We start from the raw sequence: 27,950 nt of genomic DNA, 5'->3' as shown, positions 1-27,950 counted from the left end.
AATTTTTTTTTTTCATATAATCAGATATGTTCTGTGAAAATTTTTAAAATTTAAATTTTTCAGGAGAAAATTTTAAGAGCTTTTTTTTTTTTCAGGAATTCGTCCAAAAATATATTATATCTTTTTCGTGCGGAAATAGCGGCCTCCGGTCAATTTGAAGGCAAGACGTAGCCCAGTTTTCTTGGCCCAATAACGAGGCAGCACGAAATAGCTCAACCGGTATGCAACAAATGAAAACGAGGGGATAGAAGAAGGGATAAGGGGAGGAGGAGAGCGCGCAAGGAAGTCTTCCCTTTCTGGTCACTACGACCCTCTCCTCCAATTTGATTGTCGATCTTTCCGATCTCTCTTGCTGCTAAGAGGCGAAATGTATTCGAGCTCGATTCCTATCAGAAGGTTCGGTTCCTATCTTTCTCTTCAATAAGCAGTAGGAGGAGATATATTGCCTTAAAGTTTCACTGACTCGGTATTGGATTTTCCATTTCGGTAGTGATTTCTTGATCGCTCCGGGCTCTCTCGACTCTTATATCCGGCTCGGTTTGCTCCCAAATGTGAAGACCCGAAGCATTCGGCTTCTTTCCAGACGGCAGAGATCTCCTAGGGCAAGCCTCTGTTCTGGTATGACCCCGTAGTTTCCTTCACCATTGTGCCATTTTGTTCTCATTTTGTTTCTGTTTCTTGTTCGTAGTTATGATTTTTGTTGTTCGCTTGCACAAATTTTTGGTAATAGTCACGATGGATATGCCCAGTGGATGAGAACTGACCGATGAAGGTTGAGGGTTTTGTTTTGCTGTTTGCTCAAGATTTGGAGATTTTCCTTCTTTATTTGGCCACCTGCAGGTGTCGTTTGTGAAATTTGATTTCGTCCATTCTGAACTTTTATGAGAAGGATCGCTGGACTTATGTTGACACTGAATTAGGTGCATGGAAAAGGTCTAAATGAGGTCAATTGAATTCAGCGAAGCAATGCCTTGTGAGATTCTATCCTGTTTCCAGAGTGGCAGGATCCAAGTTCCCAAACCCAAACTATACCTAAAATAGAACTTGTTGGCACTTATTACTACATTTAAACTTTTAAAACACACACCTAAAACATTGGTGTCGGTCCATAATTTTACACCTAAAATTTTGGTGTAGTGTTGATGTACGAGAACAAAGGTTGAGGGTTCAAAACCTACTTTGATAATTTGACACTTAATATTGGTATGTGGTCTTGTGGTAGTATAACATATTCATTTACCAAAGGTTTAGAGATCAAAACCTCATAAGATAAAATTTTTGACACCTAAGGCATTGGTTTGATGATAGTGTACTTGTGGTTAAGGGTTCAAATCCTCATTCGATAAATTTCTTAAGATGCTAGCTGGCTTACCAGGAAAATATTTTAATTGTTGATAGCAATATCCAATGATTGAATCCCATCATTACCACTTACCCTTTACTTAAAATAAACTTTTAAAACACTATCAAAGAAGGAAAGAAAAAATAATGGCAAAATTACATCTTAAAGAAAAAGAATTACAACTTGGAACTTATGTTACCTAAATAAGATTAAACTTACCTAAGCAAATTTGTTCTTCATTATTGTTCACTTCTGTTTTTTCTCCTATTTTAGATTTAAATATTAATTTCAGTATAACATCTTGAGGATGCCTAAAACATGTAACGGAGCCTCCCATGTTGACAAAAATCTGTCATGTGATTACGTATCTCTAGTGGAAAAACTTTGGCAAGGTGGAACTCTTATACTTATATTTAGATTATTTCCCCTCTCTTATGGGACTATTCTAATAAGATAATTTATCATTATCCTCAGTAAAGGACCTTTTCTTGACTAAACATTTTGGTATTGCTAAACTTATCTAACATCTCTCTCCACCTTGATTGGTTCAGTTCAACTTATGCATGGGTACCTGGAGCCTTTGTTAAGTAGAGTTGAATTAGAACAAGTTTCTAAAGGCATCTAGTGGACTCTATCTTGCAATACGACATTAAATGCATGTTTTGTTTTTTTACATTGTTGGAGGGCTATATCTATATTTCTTAAACAACAATGATTTATTAGTTTGGAAATTTTGCAGACACAAATAAACATTTTTTAAGAAAATTTAAAGATGGGTATCTATTTAAGTTTAAATAAATTCTTTTCAGATCCACTTTTAGTTCAGGCTGCTAGAGGAAATGCCATAAGTCGGCCTCCAGCATGGATGATGCGCCAAGCAGGAAGGTACATGGATGCTTACAAAAAGCTTGCCAAGAAACATCCATCCTTCAGAGAGAGATCTGAGACGGTTGACCTCATTGTAGAAATTTCTTTGCAGCCTTGGAAAGCTTTTCAGCCAGATGGGGTTATTATTTTTTCTGACATACTTACACCTTTACCTGCATTTGGTGTTCCTTTTGATATAGAAGAAGTAAAAGGCCCTATTATTCATTCACCAATTTGTGATGAGGAAGCGCTTAAATGCTTGCATCCTATTGACCTAGAGAAGCTTCAATTTGTGGGGGAGTCTCTATCGATCTTGCGTGAGGAGGTAAATATCAGTTTTGTATGTTCCATAACATTCAAAAGAATTAAAATGTAACACAATCTCCTTGGTCTTATATGTTATCATTCAAAATTATAGTAGCAAGTTGCATTAAAAACACACAAATATAGCAATTGGAATGTTAATTCACTTAAATATCAAATCAACCAATTGAATTTTTCTTCTTTTGGTACACGTATATGTTTGTTATGGTAAATGCATACTGAAAAGAAGTTGGAAAAACTCTACTAGCTTTTCAGATGTTTCTATTTAAATGTCTACTGGGTTTTCATTTTTTTTCCCTCTTTTAAATCGCATTGAATAAGGTGGCTCTTTCTACATGTCTACTGAGCCTTGTTATCATGGAAACTTGGTTGATCATAGTATGAGTCATAGAAACATGTGTTTCTTGCTTGCAACCTCCACAAATCTATTATCAGGAGAACTTTGTGTGCTGTGCCATCTTTTTTCTATTTTCTCTCATATTTTCTTGTTTCGTCATCAAGCATTGGCTTTAGGGGTTTGAATTGAATTTGACGTCGTTAGCCACTTCTATGGTGCTTTCTTAATTTTTAGTTGTGCTTTACGACCATCAATTATGATTGGATACGTCTTGGATGTGTAAACCTTTAGCTGCTGTGCCAAAGCAATTGAGTTTCTATCCTTTAATTGGTTAGTATTACTTATTGGTCAAGGTCTAGGTATTGACACCAGTTTCCATACTGGAATCCTATTGGAACAGTATGTGCCAACTGGTATGGTATGATTAGCTTTGGTACATCAATGAAAATATCATAAAATTGTTAAAATTTTGGTTCTGACGTTGACAATTTGTACACCAAATTAGCATAAAACAGTCAGTAGAAATGGTAAACCGTCATTTTTGATACCAGGTACTATATAAATATCCATTTAATTTAGTTGCATTATGGGAAGTGTGATCATTGGCCGGTGTCAATGTATTCCTTCACTGGCTTTGTGATAATTTTTGGTTGAATATTGATATTATCTTTCTGGTTGTATGCATGAAATTAACTACACTGGCTTTATGACAAATTTTGGTTGGATATAAATATTATCTTTCTGGTTGTATGCATGAAGTTGCCGACATACATGTCATATTGTCTAACTTGTGATTTTAATCTTTCATTTGTGACATAGGTTGGGGAGAAAGCAGCAGTGCTTGGTTTTGTTGGGGCACCATGGACCATCGCTACTTATGTTGTGGAGGGGGGTAGTACTCGCACATATACGACTATAAAACGCATGTGCCACACTGCACCTCGTGTTCTCAAGGTTCTTCTTTCTCATTTGACACAAGCAATATCCGACTATGTCATTTTCCAAGTGAAATCAGGCGCTCAGTGCATACAGATTTTTGACTCTTGGGGTGGACAACTTCCACCTAATATTTGGGAACAGTGGTCAAAACCATATATTGAACAGGTAAAGTCAACAAAAGGATTGTTTGAATATGTTCATTTCTGATTTTCATCCAACGTTTTTGTTTACTGAAAGTTTTATAAGAATTTGACACCTTTTCATTTTTTTTTAAACCTGGAAGTATTATTAAATGCTTTGATCACAAAAAGGACACTTTACCAACTTGGCCATTATATAGTCTACCTTTCAATATGCAGATAGTGAGTTTAGTCCGGAAAGAATGCCCTCAGATACCACTTGTATTGTATATAAATGGTAATGGTGGTCTACTGGAGCGCATGACTGGAATTGGAGTTGATGTGATTGGGCTCGACTGGACAGTGGATATGGCAGATGGAAGGAGGCGTCTTGGCTATAATGTTAATGTGCAGGGAAATGTTGACCCTGCTTATCTTTTTTCCCCACTCCCAGTTTTAACTGATGAAATCCATAGGTCAGTGCCATTTGTTTTTAGTTAGCTAAGTATGTGTTTGATATCTTTGATTTTCTTCACCAGTAGCAGGTTGGCGTTTCTTCTTATGATTTTAATATTCCAAATAACCTATTTCCCCTCAGCTCTTTCCTTTTACAAAATTTATTTTATGAATCCTTTAAGGAATTTGTGATATCTCTGTTTGATGTTTGAACATTCTTGAGATGAAATCAATGCAGCTTAGACTTGCAGAGAAACTTAAGTTAATCATTTTTTTATTTAGGTGCAATGAAAACTTAAGAAATGATCAGGCTTTTGTGTCAGCCAATTTTGACAAAAATGACCATGAGTCAACCTGTTCTACTAAATTTTATGGCCCTTTGTTTCGTTGGAGCTCTTGTACACTTATCAGGGATCATTTTGTTTTTCAAAACAACCTCTGCATTCTACATTATATTATTTGTTCTTCTGTTATTTTTACTCTATAAAAAAAAATCAAAATTTAGTTTTTATCCTTTTTTCATTCAGGAGCTTTCTCCAGTCTTCATTAGTGAAAACATGCTTCTCCAATCAATCTATTGTTCAACTGTTTGTGTTCAAGGGCTGTCACTGTATGTCATCACCAAAGTCATCCCATTTTATGTAGTAGTTCAATGTTACTTCAGCATAGCAATTCGATTAACATCTCTTTTATGTTTTTTAGTAGTAAAGTTGTTCTTCTGTGATCTACATGATCAAGGTTCAGGTCATGAAAACAATCTCTTTGACAACATTTATTCGCCCCATACGTTGCATTGGTGGGAGCCTTTGCATTGGGCCCTTCTTTTGTCAGTTTAACTACTATAGGATAGCTACTTGGGACAGTTCTCTAATGCAAGATATGCAATGCCAACGTGGACACTTTCAGAGTGTGCAGTGTGATAACATAACATGGTGATAGAGGTGGGGTGCATTAGCACAACCCTGGCTTTAAAACTGATTTTTGTGCTAAGAAATATCTTTACCATGCATTGGATTATGCCTCCCTACTGGAAGAAATCCGTGTTATCCATTGCATTGATAGTGTGTTTCAAACTCATAATGAATTTTTATTTGAAGCTAAGCTTCCAAATGTAGTATGTGACCAGTTGAAATGTTAATGTGCAGGGTTGTGAGGTGTGCTGGGGGAAGGGGGCATATACTTAATCTGGGTCATGGGGTTCTCATGAATACCCCAGAAGAGGCTGTTGCTCATTTCTTTGATGTCGTGAGAGGCTTGAGCTATGACACTCTTTTCGAAGATGGTGTAACCGCTCAAGAATTAGAGCCTCTTAAGCTGTAAATTGAGAGGCTAATTTGTGAATGCATTATCTCCATTGACTTATGGTATCACAACCAGGCAATATGTAGTAAAGCTTCTTAGTCTTCTTTCACTTGAAGACCAAGTTCAAGTTGTTTATTTGTTCTTTTTGCCGGTTAGTAATACCTCGTATTCCTATGATTGCCTTGTATGCATATTTAATATTTAGTAGGCCTGTTATTCCAATGGAAACAAAGGTCAATGTCACCCCAACATGAGAGTTCATAAGATCGTAGAGACTGTAACATAGTGTATTAGTTTTTGTTTTCATTTGTTTGTATTGGTAAATATTTAGAGTTGGTGAAAACAACTATTTGTTGCAAATGGATTAGCTTTCTTTCACTTCTTTCTCTTTTTCCAAATAGAAGCAATGTTATGATTCTCTTCATGACTATCACTAAAGCTGCAGGAACAGATGATGCGATGTCACGGACAAAATTATAAATGTGGTGTTTAATATAATACTTATACATGTCTATGTCTTTTGGTTTGTTCATGTTTTGCACAACATGTAAAGGGTTAACAGTAGGCTTAGCAATCCCATTTTCTTTCGATCTGTAGTGGACCATTTTGGATTCTTTGTTGTGCGACCGTTCAGAGCTTATAAAGTCTGTCTGTAATTTGCATTGGTTATGAAGTGTTTCATGAAATGATTACTTGTGGATCCCGAGTGAAATGCTTTCTCTAACTCGTTTTCTCTTTTGTATGTCCTAAGAGCCCATAGAAGTTTCAGGAAGGTTGACTTTTGCGGATGGACACACAAGGGTGTCACATGATTTAGACAAAACCAACTAAGTCTGTGACATATGGTATCAGAGCAGGACAAGCAATCATAGAAACACTTGGCATGCAAACGTGGGGAACCTAACGAGGCTACGTTGAGGGCAGCTAGTACGCGTGACCATTTGAGGGAAAGCGGGCATGGAGATGTAGGGAAAAGGAGTCGTTAAGAGGAGCGAGCATTTGAGATTGGCATTCAGAGGAATTGTCAACCCTTCTCGCAAAAGGCACAACGAGGACAAGCAAGCTAGAAGGAATGCATAGTGCACAAAGGTTGCGATGGCTGAGTTTGAATTACGGCTCAATGTTGGCAACCATACTTAACGGTGCTCACGGCAAGTGAGACGCTTGGTAAAAGATGAGACCATGCAAGGTGAAATGGGTTGCTCAGCGACCGAAAAAGTTGTGCAAAGCTCACAAAGGTGAGGGGAATTATTAATTCAAATAATTCGGTACTCATGCAAGGGCTTGTATGCGAACGATGGAGCGTTCGTGACCATCCCAAGGCGACCGAAACTTGGCGTCATAGAACCTTTAAACTTTATCTTCAGCATGAGAAGGATACGTTCGTAGGAGGCTAAAGTGTGTAGCGAGTTCAGCATGTTGCTAGGCCTTGAGGGGTGCAGCGGGAGCTGTATTGACGTGGAGTCGTAATCTAGCAAGTGCGTTTGCGAGAGGCAGAACAATGCACAGTTTGTTTAGCAAAGCGAAGTAGTTCAAGGAGATGGTGGTCTTCGAAACTTTCAAAGAGAAGGAAGTGAAGAGAGAAGCTTCTCTAACGAGATAGATATCCGGAAGGGATAAGTCCCGGATCTCTAAAGGGAGAACCATGTGCAACGGACCACACATGTTGAGGAGAAGAACCTCAAAACAACTTCACAAAGCTCAACGGACCGAGCGAGTGGTGATGAGTCGTCACATGATCTTGCTTGAGATAATGCATTGGGTGGATGCATTACGAGATCAAGTGGGGAAGCGACCCAAGACAACTCAAATGAAGGCACACTTAGAGTCAATATGAAGATCATACTCAATGGAGGGCTGACCCATGGAATGGTGGGCGTGAGGACCATCATCAACTCAATGCAAATCGAGGAGCGGAGCAACTTGGGTGTAACTTAGCGAAGTACCCAAGCCGCATGAAGGGAACCAGCATAGAAGATGGTACATGGAGTGGAGGCACAGAGCTTTCCTTGGACAGAGGTCAATGACATAAACTCTTGCAGAGGTAAGAGCGGGATCATGTCGTTTCATAGGTCCTTCATTCTAATGGAGTGAGACTCATCTTGTATGGTGCCAAAGACGAAGGGAGCTTCTGGGCACATGCACCTTATCTCGGAGAAGCATTTGACGAAGAAACCAAGGTGACTCAACTTGCAAAGGCAAAGTTGGGTTCAAAAGGCCTTGGCACGGTGCAAGAGGACGCAGAGGCGGGTACTCTTGAAGAATATGTCATAGTGTTGTCATTCGAGTTGCCATGAAGGAAGAGGTGCACAACGGAGATTGTTCTGGTAGGGGCAGAGGCCCAGGATCTAGACAATTGTACACCAATTTCAGTGAAGTCGGTGGACTTCGGGAATTACTAGGTGACGGACTATCCTAGAGCAGTGTTTCGTTTAGGTGTGACCCGAGAGCGAGTGGACGAATGTCGATTGCCAAATGAGCGAACACAATCGAAGGTGGAAGAAGCCCTGCGATGTGTTGGCAAAGGCCACACATGGAGGGATCATAATTCGAGTTCATCCCACAAGGATCATAATGCAATGAAGATTTCACCAGGAGGCGACATGGTGCAACGGATCATGGTGGAACAGTTCATGGCAATGCGATACACACGAATTTAGTCCTGCAAGGGACTAGATCATACAGAGGTATGATCTAGAGCTACTGGGAGCTCCACTTCGGTGAACAAAATGACGACAAGAAGGGCTATGGATTCAAGGAGTGAAAGTCATGGTACTGCAAAGGCAGGTCTTCCATGCGTGCATCGAATTTTGCATCGGATGAAAGCCTTGGTCATTAGCATATGGGGGTTGTGTACCATTGAGGGAAAAGTTCGAATGCAAGTACTAGTGAGTCCCATGAGAGGGACTTGATCATGCAGAGGTATGATCAGAGCGGTTGGAGAGTTGGACTGCTCTAGAGCCCATATTCGCTTAAGGGAGCCCGACAAGTCAGAGGATAAGGTCGAGCAAGCGAACGTTGCTACCAAGGAAGCTAAGGAGAACAGAATCGGTACGAACCCTACAACATGATGGCAGAGTCCATGCATGGGAGTTGCAGTTTGTCTTTCCATCGACCAAGGGGAACTATTGGGAGAATACAAAGGTGTTGAAGTAGGGGGTCGAAAGGGGCGAGGAAGCGATAACGAGTCCAGAGGGACTTAGCTACCCAAAACCAAGCATCGGTTAGAATAGAGGTGGACTTGGAAGAGTGCCACAGAGGCAGATCTATCAATCGCGGAAAAAGGGATGCATATACGAGACGACGGATAGTAGGGCCATGGTCATGGTAGCGTCATGGTACCGTAGAGACGGGACTTCCGTAAAGTCATCGATCCCTTGCTCTCATGGAAGGGAGCGCTTGGTCGTGAAAGGGGTCGAGGAGATGAAGAATGCAAAGGCAAACTCCAAGTACCGAGACAAGGCTGAAGGGCAGAGGCCAGGGAACTTCATAAGACCGGTGTCAACGAGCTTCTCATCAAGATAGTCAAAAGTGGAGGACTTCGGGTCAATGCAAGAGTGCACAACCAAGGAACGAAGCAGGCAATATGCGGTGTTGTACTTTTGCTACTCAGTGGAGTAGGTGGCTGGGTTGATAGAGAAGACGGTACAATCCCAGAGACGACCATAACTATCATAGACTTACTCCAAGTTGGGCTAAAAACTTCCTGCATTCTAAAAGTTTGATGTCATTAAGAAGGTGAATCATAGTAACTAACTCAACGCAATGAGTGCAAACACTTCAAGTACTTCAGAAGTGTGAGCAAAGAGCAAGTGAAGACCAATAACCAGCTCGATGCATAAAGTATAACCCTCTAGGAGGCGGGCAAATTCAAGTAATCTTGACTTTCTCAACTCTTAAGAGAATGAGTGAAACCGAGTACCCAAATTCTCTTATCTATCCAGGGGGCTCTGTACAGGTTTAAAGACCATTCGAAGATATCTAATAGAAGACAACAGTTGTTAACTCTTCACCAATGGTGATCAGTGCTGCTAAGAGTAGATTATCCGCTTCATTTCCCAACAGAATATCAATCGAAAGTGGAAGTGATACGAATCTACTTGGAAGTGACTGTTGAATCTCGAATTTTGATGATGAAACTAATTGATAGTGTTTATGATTTAATCTGATCTGCGTTTTGAGTGACGCATTGTCACGACCTTAGCTGGAATTGCCTAAGGCGTGCGGCACCCTTGCGGCCAAAGACGCGAACTTAGCTTGCGTTGCCTAAGTCGCGAGTCACCCGTGCGGCAAAGACGCGAACTTAGCTTGCGTTGCCTAAGTCGCGCTTCGCCCTTGCGATCTTGCTCCGCAAGGATCAGCCCACTTTGTAACCTCTCGCAGGTCCCGAAGGACCTGTAAAAGAGAAAGAGAGTTAGATCGAAAGAACGAGCAACGGACAAGTCCCGAAGTCTCGCGAAAAGGAAAGCTTTACAAGCAATTCGTCGAACACCTTGTGTGCACAAGAGAAAAGAGGGAGAGGGAGAAAAACAAGGCTTTCAAGGATGAACGAACAGCTGCAAGCCCACAAACAGCCGCTCACCTGGTCCCGGACGCAACACCAAGTTCCCGTAAAGGTCACGTGTGAACTTGCGAAAGAGTGTTCAACGCCCGGTACCAGGTGAGCGGCTGTTTGTGGGCTTGCAGCTGTTCGTTCATCCTTGAAAGCCTTGTTTTTCTCCCTCTCCCTCTTTTCTCTTGTGCACACAAGGTGTTCGACGAATTGCTTGTAAAGCTTTCCTTTTCGCGAGACTTCGGGACTTGTCCGTTGCTCGTTCTTTCGATCTAACTCTCTTTCTCTTTTACAGGTCCTTCGGGACCTGCGAGAGGTTACAAAGTGGGCTGATCCTTGCGGAGCAAGATCGCAAGGGCGAAGCGCGACTTAGGCAACGCAAGATAAGTTCGCGTCTTTGCCGCACGGGTGACTCGCGACTTAGGCAACGCAAGCTAAGTTCGCGTCTTTGGCCGCAAGGGTGCCGCACGCCTTAGGCAATTCCAGCTAAGGTCGTGACATTGTGGTATCAGAGCTTGTAAAGTCTGTTTGTATTTTGCATTGTCTATGAAGTGTTTTTCGGACAAAAAAAAATTAAGGGAGTGCCCACATAAACAGGTTGCTTCGTTCCTTGGTCGTGCACTCTTGCATGACCCGAAGTCCTTGCACTCATAAAAACTCTTGCAGGCCGCTCACCTGACACGGACTTAGTTGGATTTGCCTAAGTCGTGCGGCACCCTTGCGTGTCCGTCCGCAAAGGTCAACCTCCCCGAAGCCTCCCATTGTCCCTTAGGACCAACAAAAGAGAGAACGGGTTAAAGAGAACGCCTCAATCGGGATCCACAAGCAAACATGTCCGAAAAACACTTCATAGACAATGCAAAATACAAACAGACTTTACAAGCTCTGAACAGTGGCACAACAAAGGGTAAAATGGTCCATTACAGACCGAAAAGCTCTCGTGCGTGTCCACATGACACAACCTTTATTTACAAGCCTAAAGAGGCCACCAACCCAACTAACATGGGGCTATTAAGCCTTCGGCCGCCCCTCTACCTGTTGTACAAGGCATGAACATGCCAAACGACACGGACATACATAAGCATTACATCAAACACCCTGTTTCGAAGTTTGTCCGTGACATTCTCCCCCACTTATCCCTTCGACATCCTCGTCGAAGCCTTTGTGAACACTGCAACTCTTCGCCTTTGCTGAGTCTTCAATCTTCTGCTCCAGCTGCAATGCGCCTCCTGGCTCCCAGCTGCTCTCCGCTGCTGTTTCTGAGTAGTCGAACCTTTGATCCGCCATGCTGCTTCAACTCGCCAATGACTCTGACTCTGGTGTGGGGTTGGCTGAGTTGTGTTGATCCTCGTTGATTCCTGCGGATCCACCAAAATGAAGGAAAAGACCATCCTTACTACGCCAGTCTCTCAAAATTTCTCCATGCTGCTTGAACTGGGTGGATGCTTGTTGGAGCTTTAACGAGCATCGCCTTGCAAACTTCTGAAGTTTTGGGTCCTTCCTCCACAACATCTGCTCATTGACTCTTCTTTCAGTTAGTTGTCACATCCAAGTAGGTTCGCATCACTTCCGCTTTCGATTGGCATTTCATTGGGAAATGAAGCGGACAATCTACTCTCAGTAGCACTGATCACCGTTGGTGAGGATTTGACAACTGTTGTCTTCCATTCTTTTCGAAGGGTCTTTGAACTTGTGCAGAGCTCCTCAGCTGGATAGATAAGAGAATTGGGGTACTCGGTTTCGCCCATTCTCTTAAAAGTTGAGAAGGCAAAGGTTACTTGACTTCGCCCGCCTCCTCGAGGTTGTACTTCATGCATCGAGCTGGTTACTGGCCTTCGCCTGCTCTTTGCTCACACTTCTGAAGCACTTGAAGTGTTTGCACTCCTTGCGTTGAGTTAGCTACTGTGATTCACCTTCTCAATACCATTGAACTTCTGGAATGCAGAAAGTTTTCACCCCAACTTGGAGTAATTCTCTGATAGATGAGGTCGCCTCTAGGATTGTACTGTCTTCTCCATCAACCTTGCCGCCTACTCCACTGAGTAGCAAAGGTACAGCACCGCGTACTGCTTGCTTCATTCCTTGGTCGTGCACTCTTGCATGACCCGAAGTCCTTCACTTACGTCTATCTTGATGAGAAACTTGTTGACACCGGTCTTACGAAGTTCTTCGGCCTCTGCCCTTCAGCCTTGTCTCGGTACTTGAAGATTGTCTCTGCATTCTCCACCTCCTCGGCCCCTTTCACGACCAAGCGCTCTCCCTTCGTGAGAGCAAGGGATCAATGACTTTCACGGAAGTCCCGCCTCTGCGGTACCATGGCGCTGCCATGCCCATGGCCCTACTATCCGTCTCCTCGCATCTGTATCCCTTTTCTTCACGATCAGTAGATATGTCTCCGTGGCACTCCTCTGAGTCCACCTCCATTCTGACTGATGCTTGATTTTGGGTAGCTAAGTCCCGCTGGACTCGTCGTCGCTTCCTCGCCCCTTTCGACCTCCTGCTTCAACACCTCTGTGTTCTTCAAGCAGTCTGTTTGGTCGATAGAAAGACAGACTACAACTCTCATGCATGACCTCTGCCATCACATTGTAGGGTTTGCACTGATTCTGTTCTCCTTAGCTTCCTTGGTAGCAACGTTCGCTTACTCGGCCTTGTCCTCTGACTTGCCGGGCTCCCTTAAGCGAAGATGAGCTCTGGAGCAGTCCAACTCTCCAGCTGCTTCGATCATACCTCTGCATGATCAAGTCCCTCCCATGGGACTCACTGGTACTTGCATTCGAACTTTTCCCTTAGTGGAACACAGCCCCCATATGCTGATGACCAAGGTTTCCATCCGATGCAAAATTCGATGCACGCCCGGAAGACCCGCCTCTGCGGTACCATGGCCTTCACTCCTTGAATCCATAGCCCTTCTTGCCGTCGTGTTGTTCACCGAAGTAGAGCTTCCAGTAGCTCCCGATCATACCTCCATATGATCCAGTCCCTCCCGGGACTATGTCGTGTGTGTCGCATTGCCACGAACTGTTCCACCACGATCCGCTGCACCATGTCGCCTCTTGGTGACACCTCCATTGCATTCTGATCCTTGTGGAATAAACTCGAATTGTGAACCCTCCATGTGTGGCCTCTGCCAATACATCGCAGGATCTCTTCCACCTTCGATTTTGTTCGCTCCTTTGGCAATCGACCTTCATCCACCCACTCTTGGGTCACACCAAGATGAAGCACCGCTCTAGGACAGTCCGTCGCCTAGTAGCTCCCGAGGTCCACCGACTTCACTGTAATTAGTGCACCATTGTCTAGATCCTGGGCCTCTGCCCCTACCAGCACAATCTCCGCTGCGCACTGCTTCCTTCATGGCAACTTGAATGGCAACACTGTGGCATATTCTTCAAGAGTACCCGCCTCTACGTCCTCTTGCCCCGTGCTAAGGCCTTTTGAACCCAACTTCGCCTCCGCAAATTGAGTCGCCTTAGTTCCTCCATCAAATGCTCCTCCGAGATAAGGTGCATGTGCCCAGAAGCTCCCTTCGTCTTTGGCACCATGCAAGATGAGTCCACTCCGTCAGAATGAAGGACCCATGGAAAAACATAATCCTGCTCTTACCTCTACAAGAGTTCATGTCCTTGACCTTTGTCTAAGGAAAGCACTGTGCCTCTGCTCCATGTTCCAACTTCTCTGTTGGCTCCCTTCATGCGGCTTGGGTACTTCGCCAAGTTACACCCAAGTTGCTCCGCTCCTCGTTTTTGCATTGAGTCGATGGTGGCCCTCGCGCCCACCATTCCACGGGTCAGCCCTCCCTTGAGTCCGATCTCTACATCGACTCCAAGTGTGCCTTCATTTAAGTTGCTTTAGGTCGCTCCCCCACTTGATCTCGCAATGCATCCACCCATGCATTCTCTCGAGCGAGATCATGTGACAACTCCTCGCTGCTTGCTCGGTCCATTGAGCTTCGTGGAGTTGTTGTTTGTGAGGTACTCCTCAACATGTGAAGTCTGTCTCACATGATTCTCCCTCTGGAGAGCCGAGACTTATCCCTCTTGGGTAACTATCCCGTTGGAGCAACATCTCTCTTCGTTTCGGAGACCACCATCCCCTTGGACTACTCCGATCTGCTGAACAAACTGTGCATTGTTCTGCCTCTTGCAAACGCACTTGCTAGATTGCGCCTCCACGTCAATACAGCCACCGCTGCACCCCTCAAGGCCTAGCAACATACTGAACTCGTTGCACACTTCAGCCTCCTCCGGACGTATCCTTCGCATGCCGAAGAGAAAGTTTCAATGCTCCATGGCGCCGAGTCTCGACCGCCTTGGGATGGCCACGAACAATCCATCGTCCGCATACAAGCCCATGCATGAGTACCGAATTCTTCGAGTTAGCAATTCCCCTCACCTCTGTGAGCTTTGCACAACTCTTTCGGTCACTGAGCAACTCATTCCACTTTGCATGGTCTCGTCCTTTGCCAAGCGCCTCGCTTGCCTTGAGCACCATCAAGTAAAGTTGTCAACGTTGAGCCGTAGCTCAAACTCAGTCATCCCAACCTTTGTGTGCTCCGCATTCTTCCAAGCTTGCCTGTTCTCGTGGTGCCTCTTGCGCGAAGGGTTGGCCATTCCTCTGAATGCCAATGTTAGATGCCCGCTCCTCTGAGCGACTCTTTTCTCTACATCTCCATGCCCGTTTTCTCTCAAACGGTCGCGCGTGTGCTATACCTTGCAGGCCGTAAGTGAATGACTTCGGGTCATGCAAGAGTGCACGACCAAGGAACGAAGCAAGCAGTACGCGGTGCTGTACCTTTGCTACTCAGTGGAGTAGGCGGCAGGGTTGATGGAGAAGACGGTACAATCCCAGAGGCGACCTCATCTATCAGAGAATTACTCCAAGTTGGGGTGAAAACTTCCTGCATTCCAGAAGTTCAATGGCATTGAGAAGGTGAATCACAGTAGCTAACTCAACGCAAGGAGTGCAAACACTTCAAGTGCTTCAGAAGTGTGAGCAAAGAGCAGGCGAAGGCCAGTAACTAGCTCGATGCATGAAGTACAACCTCGAGGAGGCGGGCGAAGTCAACCTTTGCCTTCTCAACTCTTAAGAGAATGGGCGAAACCGAGTACCCCAATTCTCTTATCTATCCAGCTGAGGAGCTCTGCACAAGTTCAAAGACCCTTCGAAGAGAATGGAAGACAACAGTTGTCAAATCCTCACCAACGGTGATCAGTGCTACTGAGAGTAGATTGTCCGCTTCATTTCCCAATGAAATGCCAATCGAAAGCGGAAGTGATGCGAACCTACTTGGATGTGACAACTAACTGAAAGAAGAGTCAATGAGCAGATGTTGTGGAGGAAGGACCCAAAACTTCAGAAGTTTGCAAGGCGATGCTCGTTAAAGCTCCAACAAGCATCCACCCAGTTCAAGCAGCATGGAGAAATTTTGAGAGACTGGCGTAGTAAGGATGGTCTTTTCCTTCATTTTGGTGGATCCGCAGGAATCAACGAGGATCAACACAACTCAGCCAACCCCACACCAGAGTCAGAGTCATTGGCGAGTTGAAGCAGCATGGCGGATCAAAGGTTCGACTACTCAGAAACAGCAGCGGAGAGCAGCTGGGAGCCAGGAGTGAAGCTTCCAGCAAGACCACCCTACCGAATGCCTCCACCAGAGTTGGCCGAACTCAGGAAGCAGTTAGGTGAACTGCTAAGCGGTGGTCTCATCCGCAGCTCAAAAGCACCTTTCGGAGCTCCAGTTCTCTTTCAGAAGAAACAAGATGGGAGCCTCCGATTATGCGTCGACTACCGAGCCCTCAACAAAGTAACAGTGAAGAACAAGTATCCCATCCCGCTCATTGCGGACTTGTTCGATCAATTGGGCAAGGCGAAGTATTTCTCAAAACTCGACCTTCGGTCGGGATATTGGCAGGTGCGCATTGCTAAAGGCAACGCAAGCTAAGTTCGCGTCTTTGGCCGCAAGGGTGCCGCACGCCTTAGGCAATTCCAGCTAAGGTCGTGACATTGTGGTATCAGAGCGGGCAAGCTCTTCGATCGAACAGCGAACGAACTTCGCAACTTCGCCATGGCAAAGCATCGTGGCGAATCAAGCAAGACGGGGCAAGCCGGAACCTTGCCCCAAGCAGCCGCAGGTGGGCTGCATGTGCACACTCGCTCTCATGCTGTTGGAGCCGCTCACGAGGATCGCGACAGCGAACAGGATGAGCGAGAAGTTGGCAACTCTCCGCGAGCGGAGGAAGCGCAATCTGGTGCGCTAACTGGGAAAAAGAGTCATAAGGAGAGACTCACGACGGCGGAAACCCGCCTGGATGTTCTGGAAGCGAGCATGGAAGAACTCTACCATGGCCAACAAAGACTTGTACGGGTAGAGAGCTCGCAAGAGGAAGCGGAGTCCAGGATTGACAAGGTCGAGGCCCTAGTCGACCGACTGTCCGATGACACCAAGGACTCCGTGCAGCACTTCCAGGACGTTGTGGCGGAACTCACGGCAAAGGTGGCTATGCTCACAAGAACGCTAAATGTGGGAGGAGGAAACACCCGCGTTGCACCGCCACAAAACTTGAGGGCACCTGAGCCCCATAGATACGGAGGGGCCAGAGATGCCAAGGAGCTCGAGAACTTTCTGTTCGACATGGAGCAATACTTCCGAGCTACGAGGCCCGATTCTGAAGATACCAAAGTTTCTATAGCAACAATGTATCTGAATGGAGATGCGAAACTTTGGTGGCGAACTCGTTGGGAGGAAATCCAACAAGGTCGGTGTCGAGTCGACACATGGGAAGACTTGAAGCGGGAGTTGAGAACTCAGTTCCTACCGGAGAACACCGAGTTCGTCGCGAGAAGGAAGTTGAGACAACTCCGCCAAAGTACCACCATCCGAGACTATGTGAAGCAGTTTTCTGCACTAATGCTGGACATACAGGACATGTCCGAGAAGGACAAGTTGTTCAGCTTCCTTGATGGTTTGAAACCATGGGCTCAACAGGAGCTGAATCGAAGGAATGTTACCGATGTAGTCGGGGCAATTGCAGCTGCAGAAAGGCTCACCGACTTTGTTTCCTCTGAAGACCCAGCGAGAAGGAAACAATCTTCAGGCAATCGCCCTCCAAAACATTCTCGAGGGATGGAGCTTGGGGGCGAACAGAAGAAGAAGAGCTCCCACAAAGGGCCGAACCCGAAAGGCAAGGCCTCAAAACCTGGAGGATGCTTCTTGTGCGGAGGACCGCTCATGGTAAGGGAGTGCCCACAGAAACAGGCACTCAATGCATTAACGGCTTCCATCCACCCCCCCCGATCGGACAAGGGCAAAGCTGTTGCTCTTAGTTCGAGCAGTTCAGAATCCAGCAGCGACGATGAGGAGTCGCAAGGACCCCGAATGGGAGCAATGCGTTTGTTGAACGCTATGCGGGGTCAAGTGGGGGAGAACATGAAGACAAAGGCACAAAAAGCAGGAAGCAGTGAACTGATGTACGTGGACATCAAGCTGAATGGCCAAACGACCCGTGCAATGGTGGACACGGGCGCTACCCACAACTTCATAGCCGATCATGAAGCACAGCGACTTGGGTTGACATTGGAGAAGAGCCCAAGCCGAATGAAAGCGGTGAACTCGGAGGCCAGGCGAATCTCCGGGTTAGCGAAGGGAGTTCCCATCAAAATCAGAACATGGAGCGGGAACACCAACATGATGGTCGTGCCACTGGACGACTTCCAAGTGATTCTTGGAATGGAGTTTATGCACGCGGCGAAGTTGGTGCCGATGCCGTTCTTGAATTCCCTATGTATGATGGGAGGCGATGACCCCTGCGTGGTTCCCGTCTCTCGGAGAGGAACCAAGGAGCCCCAACACATCTCGGCATTACAATTGAAGAAACGGGTGCGAAAGGGCGATCTGACATTCGTGGCTGCTATGAAGCTAGAGCCACTCAACGAAGAGGCCATTCAAGAACCTGCTATGGTGGCGAACGTCCTAAAAGAGTTCAAAGACGTTATGCCGCCCGAGTTGCCGAAGACTCTCCCTCCACGCAGAGGCATGGATCACAATATCGAGCTGGAGCCAGGAGTGAAGCCTCCAGCAAGACCACCCTACCGCATGCCTCCACCAGAGTTGGCCGAACTCAGGAAGCAGTTAGGTGAACTGCTAAGCGGTGGTCTCATCCGCAGCTCAAAAGCACCTTTCGGAGCTCCAGTTCTCTTTCAGAAGAAACAAGATGGGTGCCTCCGATTATGCGTCGACTACCGAGCCCTCAACAAAGTAACAGTGAAGAACAAGTATCCCATCCCGCTCATTGCGGACTTGTTCGATCAATTGGGCAAGGCGAAGTATTTCTCAAAACTCGACCTTCGGTCGGGATATTGGCAGGTGCGCATTGCTGAAGGCAACGCAAGCTAAGTTCGCGTCTTTGGCCGCAAGGGTGCCGCACGCCTTAGGCAATTCCAGCTAAAGTCGTGACATTGTGGTATTAGAGCGGGCAAGCTCTTCGATCGAACAGCGAACGAACTTCACAACATCGCCATGGCAAAGCATCGTGGCGAATCAAGCAAGACGGGGCAAGCCGGAACCATGCCCCAAGCAGCCGCAGGTGGGCTGCATGTGCACACTCGCTCTCATGCTGTTGGAGCCGCTCACGAGGATCGCGGCAGCGAACAGGATGAGCGAGAAGTTGGCAACTCTCCGCGAGCGGAGGAAGCGCAATCTGGTGCGCTAACTGGGAAAAAGAGTCATAAGGAGAGACTCACGACGGCGGAAACCCGCCTGGATGTTCTGGAAGCGAGCATGGAAGAACTCTACCATGGCCAACAAAGACTTGTTGGGGTAGAGAGCTCGCAAGAGGAAGCGGAGTCCATGATCGACAAGGTAGAGGCCCTAGTCGACCGACTGTCCGATGACACCAAGGACTCCGTGCAGCACTTACAGGACGTTGTGGCGGAACTCACGGCAAAGGTGGCTATGCTCACAAGAACGCTAAATACGGGAGGAGGCAACACCCGCGTTGCACCGCCACAAAACTTGAGGGCACCTGAGCCCCATGGATACGGAGGGGCCAGAGATGCCAAGGAGCTCAAGAACTTTCTGTTCGACATGGAGCAATACTTCCGAGCTACGAGGCCCGATTCTGAAGATACCAAAGTTTCTATAGCAACAATGTATCTGAATGGAGATGTGAAACTTTGGTGGCGAACTCGTTGGGAGGAAATCCAACAAGGTCGGTGTCGAGTCGACACATGGGAAGACTTGAAGCGGGAGTTGAGAACTCAGTTCCTACCGGAGAACACCGAGTTCGTCGCAAGAAGGAAGTTGAGACAACTCCGCCAAAGTACCACCATCCGAGACTATGTGAAGCAGTTTTCTGCACTAATGCTGGACATACAGGACATGTCCGAGAAGGACAAGTTGTTCAGCTTCCTTGATGGTTTGAAACCATGGGCTCAACAGGAGCTGAATCGAAGGAATGTTACCGATGTAGTCGGGGCAATTGCAGCTGCAGAAAGGCTCACCGACTTTGTTTCCTCTGAAGCCCCAGCGAGAAGGAAACAATCTTCAGGCAATCGCCCTCCAAAACATTCTTGAGGGATGGAGCTTGGGGGCGAACAGAAGAAGAAGAGCTCCCACAAATGGCCGAACCCGAAAGGCAAGGCCTCAAAAATTGGAGGATGCTTCTTGTGCGGAGGACCGCACATGGTAAGGGAGTGCCCACAGAAACAGGCACTCAATGCATTAACGGCTTCCATCCACCCCCCCCGATCGGACAAGGGCAAAGCTGTTGCTCTTAGTTCGAGCAGTTCAGAATCCAGCAGCGACGATGAGGAGTCGCAAGGACCCCGAATGGGAGCAATGCGTTTGTTGAACGCTATGTGGGGTCAAGTGGGGGAGAACATGAAGACAAAGGCACAAAAAGCAGGAAGCAGTGAACTGATGTACGTGGACATCAAGCTGAATGGCCAAACGACCCGTGCAATGGTGGACACGGGCGCTACCCACAACTTCATAGCCGATCGTGAAGCACAGCGACTTGGGTTGACATTGGAGAAGAGCCCAAGCCGAATGAAAGCGGTGAACTCGGAGGCCAGGCGAATCTCCGGGTTAGCGAAGGGAGTTCCCATCAAAATCGGAACATGGAGCGGGAACACCAACATGATGGCCGTGCCACTGGACGACTTCCAAGTGATTCTTGGAATGGAGTTTATGCACGCGGCGAAGTTGGTGCCGATGCCGTTCTTGAATTCCCTATGTATGATGGGAGGCGATGACCCCTGCGTGGTTCCCGTCTCTCGGAGAGGAACCAAGGAGCCCCAACACATCTCGGCATTACAATGGAAGAAACGGGTGCGAAAGGGCGAACTGACATTCGTGGCTGCTATGAAGCTAGAGCCACTCAACGAAGAGGCCATTCAAGAACCTGCTATGGTGGCGAACGTTCTAAAAGAGTTCAAAGACGTTATGCCGCCCGAGTTGCCGAAGACTCTCCCTCCACGCAGAGGCGTGGATCATAATATCGAGCTGGAGCCAGGAGTGAAGCCTCCAGCAAGACCACCCTACCGCATGCCTCCACCAGAGTTGGCCGAACTCAGGAAGCAGTTAGGTGAACTTCTAAGCGGTGGTCTCATCCGCAGCTCAAAAGCACCTTTCGGAGCTCCAGTTCTCTTTCAGAAGAAACAAGATGGGAGCCTCCGATTATGCGTCGACTACCGAGCCCTCAACAAAGGAACAGTGAAGAACAAGTATCCCATCCTGCTCATTGCGGACTTGTTCGATCAATTGGGCAAGGCGAAGTATTTCTCAAAACTCGACCTTCGGTCGGGATATTGGCAGGTGCGCATTGCTGAAGGCAACGCAAGCTAAGTTCGCGTCTTTGGCCGCAAGGGTGCCGCACGCCTTAGGCAATTCCAGCTAAGGTCGTGACATTGTGGTATCAGAGCGGGCAAGCTCTTCGATCGAACAGCGAACGAACTTCGCAACTTCACCATGGCAAAGCATCGTGGCGAATCAAGCAAGACGGGGCATGCCGGAACCTTGCCCCAAGCAGCCGCAGGTGGGCTGCATGTGCACACTCGCTCTCATGCTGTTGGAGCCGCTCACGAGGATCGCGGCAGCGAACAGGATGAGCGAGAAGTTGGCAACTCTCCGCGAGTGGAGGAAGCGCAATCTGGTGCGCTAACTGGGAAAAAGAGTCATAAGGAGAGACTCACGACGGCGGAAACCCGCCTGGATGTTCTGGAAGCGAGCATGGAAGAACTCTACCATGGCCAACAAAGACTTGTTGGGGTAGAGAGATCGCAAGAGGAAGCGGAGTCCAGGATCGACAAGGTCGAGGCCCTAGTCGACCGACTGTCCGATGACACCAAGGACTCCGTGCAGCACTTACAGGACGTTGTGGCGGAACTCACGGCAAAGGTGGCTATGCTCACAAGAACGCTAAATACGGGAGGAGGCAACACCCGCGTTGCACCGCCACAAAACTTGAGGGCACCTGAGCCCCATGGATACGGAGGGGCCAGAGATGCCAAGGAGCTCGAGAACTTTCTGTTCGACATGGAGCAATACTTCCGAGCTACGAGGCCCGATTCTGAAGATACCAAAGTTTCTATAGCAACAATGTATCTGAATGGAGATGCGAAACTTTGGTGGCGAACTCGTTGGGAGGAAATCCAACAAGGTCGGTGTCGAGTCGACACATGGGAAGACTTGAAGCGGGAGTTGAGAACTCAGTTCCTACCGGAGAACACCGAGTTCGTCGCAAGAAGGAAGTTGAGACAACTCCGCCAAAGTACCACCATCCGAGACTATGTGAAGCAGTTTTCTGCACTAATGTTGGACATACAGGACATGTCCGAGAAGGACAAGTTGTTCAGCTTCTTTGATGGTTTGAAACCATGGGCTCAACAGGAGCTGAATCGAAGGAATGTTACCGATGTGGTCGGGGCAATTGCAGCTGCAGAAAGGCTCACCGACTTTGTTTCCTCTGAAGACCCAGCGAGAAGGAAACAATCTTCAGGCAATCGCCCTCCAAAACATTCTCGAGGGATGGAGCTTGGGGGCGAACAGAAGAAGAAGAGCTCCCACAAAGGGCCGAACCCGAAAGGCATGGCCTCAAAACCTGGAGGATGCTTCTTGTGCGGAGGATCGCACATGGTAAGGGAGTGCCCACAGAAACAGGCACTCAATGCATTAACGGCTTCCATCCACCCACCCCCGATCGGACAAGGGCAAAGCTGTTGCTCTTAGTTCGAGCAGTTCAGAATCCAGCAGCGACGATGAGGAGTCGCAAGGACCCTGAATGGGAGCAATGCGTTTGTTGAACTGCTCGAACTAAGAGCAACAGCTTTGCCCTTGTCCGATCGGGGGGGGTGGATGGAAGCCGTTAATGCATTGAGTGCCTGTTTCTGTGGGCACTCCCTTAATTTTTTTTTTGTCAGAAAAACACTTCATAGACAATGCAAAATACAAACAAACTTTACAAGCTCTGAACAGTGGCACAACAAAGGGTAAAATGGTCCATTACAGACCGAAAAGCTCTCGTGCGTGTCCACATGACACAACCTTTATTTACAAGCCTAAAGAGGCCACCAACCCAACTAACATGGGGCTATTAAGCCTTCGGCCGCCCCTCTACCTGTTGTACAAGGCATGAACATGCCAAACGACACGGACATACATAAGCATTACATCAAACACCCTGTTTCGAAGTTTGTCCGTGACAGCATGGTGCTTTGATCAAGGAGCGACAACTAAAGCAGGAAGAATCATGTTGGGCAGAGAAAAATGTCAAAAGATTAGATGTCGGGCCGAAGGATCGGTCGACGTATCGACAGAAGGCTTCGGGCCATGGATTCGGGCATTGGGCTAAGAAGAGCAGATATTGCGCCAAGGATATTGAAGTTGCGGAGGTCAACTGGCCGATTGGGCAATAGGCCACAAGAGAGGACGATGCGCCGAAGAATTGGACGAAGCGTCGATGGACCAATGACATGTCGGACGACATTATTCATGCTTAGTAATAATTGTCTAGATCGAAGTGTATTTTTTATGTCTGCAAGATTAACTACGATAGCAAGGCATAAAGCAAAATGAAGTCCGGAGTCAAGAACGTGATTTCGTTGGGAGTTCGAGAGTTCGTCGGAAGTCCGGACGTTCGTCAGAAGTTCTGCCGAAATTGATTGAGAAGTCCTGGAGCTTGCTAAAGAAGATCGTTGAAACTCACCAAGAAGATCGTTGTGAAGTCCAGGAGCTTGCCGGGAGTCCACCGGAACATTACCTAGAGATCGTCGGAAGATCGCTGGAAGATCGTCGGAAGCTCGCCGGAAGAAAACGGACTTATCTTGCTTAGATTATGTCTTAGGAATCGTAGCTAGCACATAATTAGAGTTGTGATTGGGAGGTAATCCCATCAACTCTGTTAGGGGCCAACTGGGCATGAAGGTGGGCTGGTTTGGGCTGGATTCAAGGCCCAACCATGGTGTTGAACCCTGGCCGACGGTGGCACCGCCTGGGGAACATCACCCCAGAAAATCTGGGTCGTGGTACCGCCCTTGTTCGGCGGTGGTATCGCCTAGTACTAGATCCTGCGGCGGTAGTACCGCCCAAGAACGACGGTGGTACCGCCAGTACTCAGGAAACCTGGGATGAGACCTTTTTAGGCTCCAAGTTTGAATCAACTTGAAACCTATAAGTGCCCCTCTCATCCCTGGTTAACAAACACAAGCACAGAGAATTTAAAAAGGGAAAAACACTATAGAAATCTCTTGTGAGAATCCTCCTCTAGTCTAAGTGTTAGAATTCTGTTTAGAGAGGAGTGTGTGTGCTTGTAAGGGTTTTCTCCTAAACCCGGTAAAAGGAGAAGAGGGGTATAAGAAGGAGGTTGATCTTCGCCTATTAAAGCTAGTGGCCTCGACGGAAGAGGAATCAGAGGAGTGGATATAGGTCACGACGACCGAACCACTATAAATCTTGTTTACATTTTACTTTAAGCAATTTATCTTTACTGCAAACCACTTTACCTCCGTACTTACTTTACATTCAATACGCTCTTACTTTGCTTTTAAAGTTAAGCATTTCCGAAATTGGTTTTATCGTACGAAGAGATTTTTCGGAACCATTTTGAAGACGTATTTTACCGCTGCACTAATTCACCCCCCCCTCTTAGTACCGGCTCGTTCCTAACAGTGACAACTAAGTGAAAGAAGAGTCGAATGGTAAATTTTATGGAGGAAGGATCCAAAAACTTCAAAAGTTTGCGAGGCGATACTCGTTAAAGTTCTAACAGGCATCTATCTAGTTCAAACGATATTAGGTAATTGAGACACTAGCGCATACTAAGGATGATCTTTTCCTTCATATGAAGGATTCGCAAGAACCAATAATGATCAACACAACTCATCCAACCTCATACTAGAGTTAGTCATTGGCGAGTTGAAGCATCATGGCAGATTAAAAGTTTGACTACTCAACAACAGCAGCGGAGAGCAGCTAGGAGCCAAGAGGCGCATTGTAGCTAAAACAGAAGATTGAAGACTCAGTAAAGGCGAGGAGTTGCAATGTCGACAAAGGCGTCGACGAGGACGTCGAAGGAATAAGTGGGGGAGAATGTCACAGACAAAATTGTAAATGGGGTGTTCGACTTAATGCTTATGTATGTCTGTGTCTTTTGGTTTGTTTATGCTTTGCACAATATGTAAAGGGTTGGTAGTAGGCTTAGTAGCCCCATTTTCTTTCGGTCTGTAGTGGACCATTTTGGATCCTTTGTTGTGCGATCATTCAGAGCTTGTAAAGTTTGTTTGTAATTTGATTGGTCATAAAGTGTTTTCTAAAATGATTGCTTGTGGATCCCGAATGAGGTGTTTTATCTAACTCGTTTTCTCTTTTGTATGTATTAACGGACCATAGGAGGTTTCGGAGAGACTGATCTTTGTCCGTGATAGTGAGCTGACCGATAATCTATCAAATTTTCCTATTTGTTCAATAATTCATACTCATGAGCCATGTAGGATAATCTATCAAAATTTCCTATTTGTTCAATAATTCATACTCATGAGCCATGTAGTTTCTTTTATGCATATAAGGTGATTGGATTGCGGCAATACTACAACGGTGTGGATTTGTTTGATCAGATGTATGATTCCACCGCTCTGCTCAGTAGACCATTTAGAAGTATAGCTTCAGAAAAGTAAACCTCTATCGGGAAAAGAGAAAAAAGAAATGATCTCACTTTGTACATCACTTCAGTGAGATTTAAGCAGTTTTTAAATGCTTGCTTTACTTACTGATGTTTAGTCTCTCCAAAAACTGCTGCTATTACTTGACAATGAGCTTTTGGTGAACGAGTTAAGTGGAGTCAGAGTCAGCATATCTGGGTTGACAGCCAAAATTGACGTTAATATTAGTTTTTGTCATGCTTATCAAAAATTTATTGTGCATTTGGAAATGTACAGACATATAGTCAAACCTTTCTCTTGTAAATTTCTGGCAATTTGTTACATCTCATTGAATGCATTAGTCTGACTTCAAACTTTGCAACAAAATTGTATACATTTACTTACGGTAATAAGGCTGTTAGTACACAAAGCAGTTAGTTTGTCCTACATTGATGTAAGTTGACTTGCAAATTTTCATCAAATTTTGTTGTTCCTGTCTATCAGGTACTCGTCATATATTGTTAAGAGATAATATTTGGAATCCTATCAGATGGATTTTGGCTTAGTATAATTATGAATTAATAGGGCTCACTGATTTAGTGATTATTCCTGACACAATTTTTCTCATCATAAGGCAAAAAGGCTTCTTTGTCTTCTTCTCAAGTTGTAAAGTTCATAGCTTCTTTGTCTTCTTCTGTAGTGTCTTGGCTGCACTCTGAGCCACAGAAGTTGGTTCTACCACATTTACAGAAAAAAGTTCACATTGTTTCTGTAACTAAAGTTGGCGGCGGAAAAGGACTTGAGTTTGGTACTGTCATAAGAAAGAAGCCATTATATTTTACTAATTAACATGTACTTACTCTCGGGCTTGACCTTATTTTAGCAGTAAATATGTGTCATTTTATAATATCGTTTCAGTAAACAAGTCAATCACTAGATCTTCAATTTCGAATAATATCTTCTGTAACGAATGGTACAATACGTATTGGTTCATCAATAAATCGGTATATAAATCATTCGTTATCAGATGATATTATATATATATATATATATATATATATATATATATATATATATGACATAAGAAAAAAAAGATGGGACATCGTTAAAAAAGAGAAATATGATATATCACAATATATCGCTTGATATATAATATTTTATTATATCGAATGAATATCAAAACTTTAGTATTATATAATATTTCAATCCTTGATCAACAGATCGTTCAGAGGGATACTCGACGTCTCGAGCTCTTCCGATGTTGGAAGCAAGGAGAGGCTAACAATGATATTATTTCTGGCGAGTCTCCTGTCTCTCAGTAATAGTAGGTTTGACCAGCCCAAAGCAGCCATCATTGTCTCTCAGTAATAGTACGTTTGACCAGTCCAGAGCAGCAATCATTGCTCACATCAGGTAATCCACTATCACTCAGATGGCTTTTCTATTTCTCCAGAACAGAAATAAGTGTTTCAGAACTTATAGTTGTTGAATTGGATAGAACTTGAATGCCCATAAATAGCGGATCAGAAATAGTTTGGGCATTGCGGCTTCTTGTTGTTTTATTTTTACAACTGGGAACTCTTCATCTAAAGTAGAGTACACAATAAAGTGATCATATATCAAGTCATCCATTTAGAAGTTTGATGGCTTTGAGCTATATTGCTTATTTTTCTGGATAGACTTGGTAATAACTTCTGGGAGGATCAAGTCCCATTTTTAGGTCCCTGCATAGAGGAATAGGATACCTCGCCCATAATCTTCTATGGCATTCTTTAAAATTGGATTAATATATAACATAAGAATGTGCAAACATCTCACTTGAACCTATGAAATGAAGCTTTATCTTGGCACTTAAAAAACAAGGGTGGGGGGAATTTGGTCCTTTCTGAGGTTATCCTCCCATTTTCAGACATGAAGAACAGAATATGCAACAAAAGGAGAGGTTTTACGTGTTAGAACTGTTTGGTACTAAGCAATTTGTGTCTTGTTGGATCTTGGTTAACTGGAAAAGGATTTGTTTAGTGGAAACAAAAGAAATCAGTTGCAGTTTGGTCTTCTGCATTTTCAAGACTTTCTGGCTACATATTACTGACAGAATGAGATAGTTGCATAGTGATTTCTGTCGGAATTTTCTGTGGACTTCCTCTTGCAGCCAAAGGTGGAACTTATTGGTCCAAGCTTTGTATATCCTCTTGAAAGCTGGTTGTGGGGACCTGCAACATGTATGTAGTTTTTGCGAGTTTTATGCAGCTTTTGAATTGCTTGCTTCACTTGTTGATGTTAAAATTCCTCTCAGAAACTGCTGCTGCTACATGACAGTGGGCATCTTTGGCAATAGAATAAAACGTGAAGGCTTTTAAGACATGCACTAACATCGGTTGTTTGTCACTATTTCTTGCTAATCTTTCTTCTTTTGTTCTCTCATTGCTAGGTTTAGCTTAACAGTGTAATTTGTTGTCATTGGCTGATGTTTGTGACTGCACTAACAAAATGTGGGTTGATGCAGTAGTAGATGAGAGTGAAGGAAGATGGTTTAGTTAGTCCTCCTATCTTAAATCCTCTCAGGTTTCATGTGCA

General features: G+C 45.4%; 1 protein-coding gene across 5 annotated transcripts; it reads left to right on the top strand.

Moving 5' to 3' along the window:
- Positions 1-203: 203 nt before the first annotated feature.
- On the top strand, positions 204-27,737 carry LOC135627987 (uroporphyrinogen decarboxylase 1, chloroplastic-like). 5 transcript variants are annotated; one of them, XR_010492745.1, is made up of 8 exons: positions 204-396; positions 491-618; positions 2,152-2,534; positions 3,690-3,974; positions 4,169-4,404; positions 26,594-26,786; positions 27,526-27,595; positions 27,670-27,737. XR_010492745.1 is itself a non-coding variant. In XM_065134485.1 (7 exons), the coding sequence occupies exons 1-6, from the start codon at positions 368-370 to the stop codon at positions 26,739-26,741; spliced, it is 1,209 nt and encodes a 402-aa protein (XP_064990557.1). In that variant the 5' UTR covers positions 204-367; the 3' UTR covers positions 26,742-26,786; positions 27,526-27,737. The 5 variants fall into 5 exon arrangements, 4 of the variants coding, with proteins under 4 accessions (XP_064990557.1, XP_064990558.1, XP_064990559.1 ...); XM_065134485.1 differs by having other exon boundaries at positions 27,526-27,737; XM_065134486.1 differs by lacking the exons at positions 26,594-26,786; positions 27,526-27,595; positions 27,670-27,737 and adding an exon at positions 4,912-5,044.
- The last annotated feature ends 213 nt before the right edge of the window (positions 27,738-27,950 follow it).

Source organism: Musa acuminata, chromosome BXJ2-11, assembly GCF_036884655.1.
Source record: "Musa acuminata AAA Group cultivar baxijiao chromosome BXJ2-11, Cavendish_Baxijiao_AAA, whole genome shotgun sequence".
NCBI classification, from domain to species: domain Eukaryota; kingdom Viridiplantae; phylum Streptophyta; class Magnoliopsida; order Zingiberales; family Musaceae; genus Musa; species Musa acuminata.
The sequence above is the reverse complement of the archived record's forward strand: the minus strand, read 5'-3'. Positions and strand labels throughout refer to the sequence as shown.

Excerpts from the sequence above, each read along its gene's own strand:
- LOC135627987 (XM_065134484.1), top strand. The coding sequence starts at position 368 with ATGTATTCGAGCTCGATTCCTATCAGAAG. Across the intron at positions 619-2,151 it reads TAGGGCAAGCCTCTGTTCTG|ATCCACTTTTAGTTCAGGCT; the intron begins GTATGACCCCGT and ends AATTCTTTTCAG. Across the intron at positions 2,535-3,689 it reads TATCGATCTTGCGTGAGGAG|GTTGGGGAGAAAGCAGCAGT; the intron begins GTAAATATCAGT and ends TTTGTGACATAG.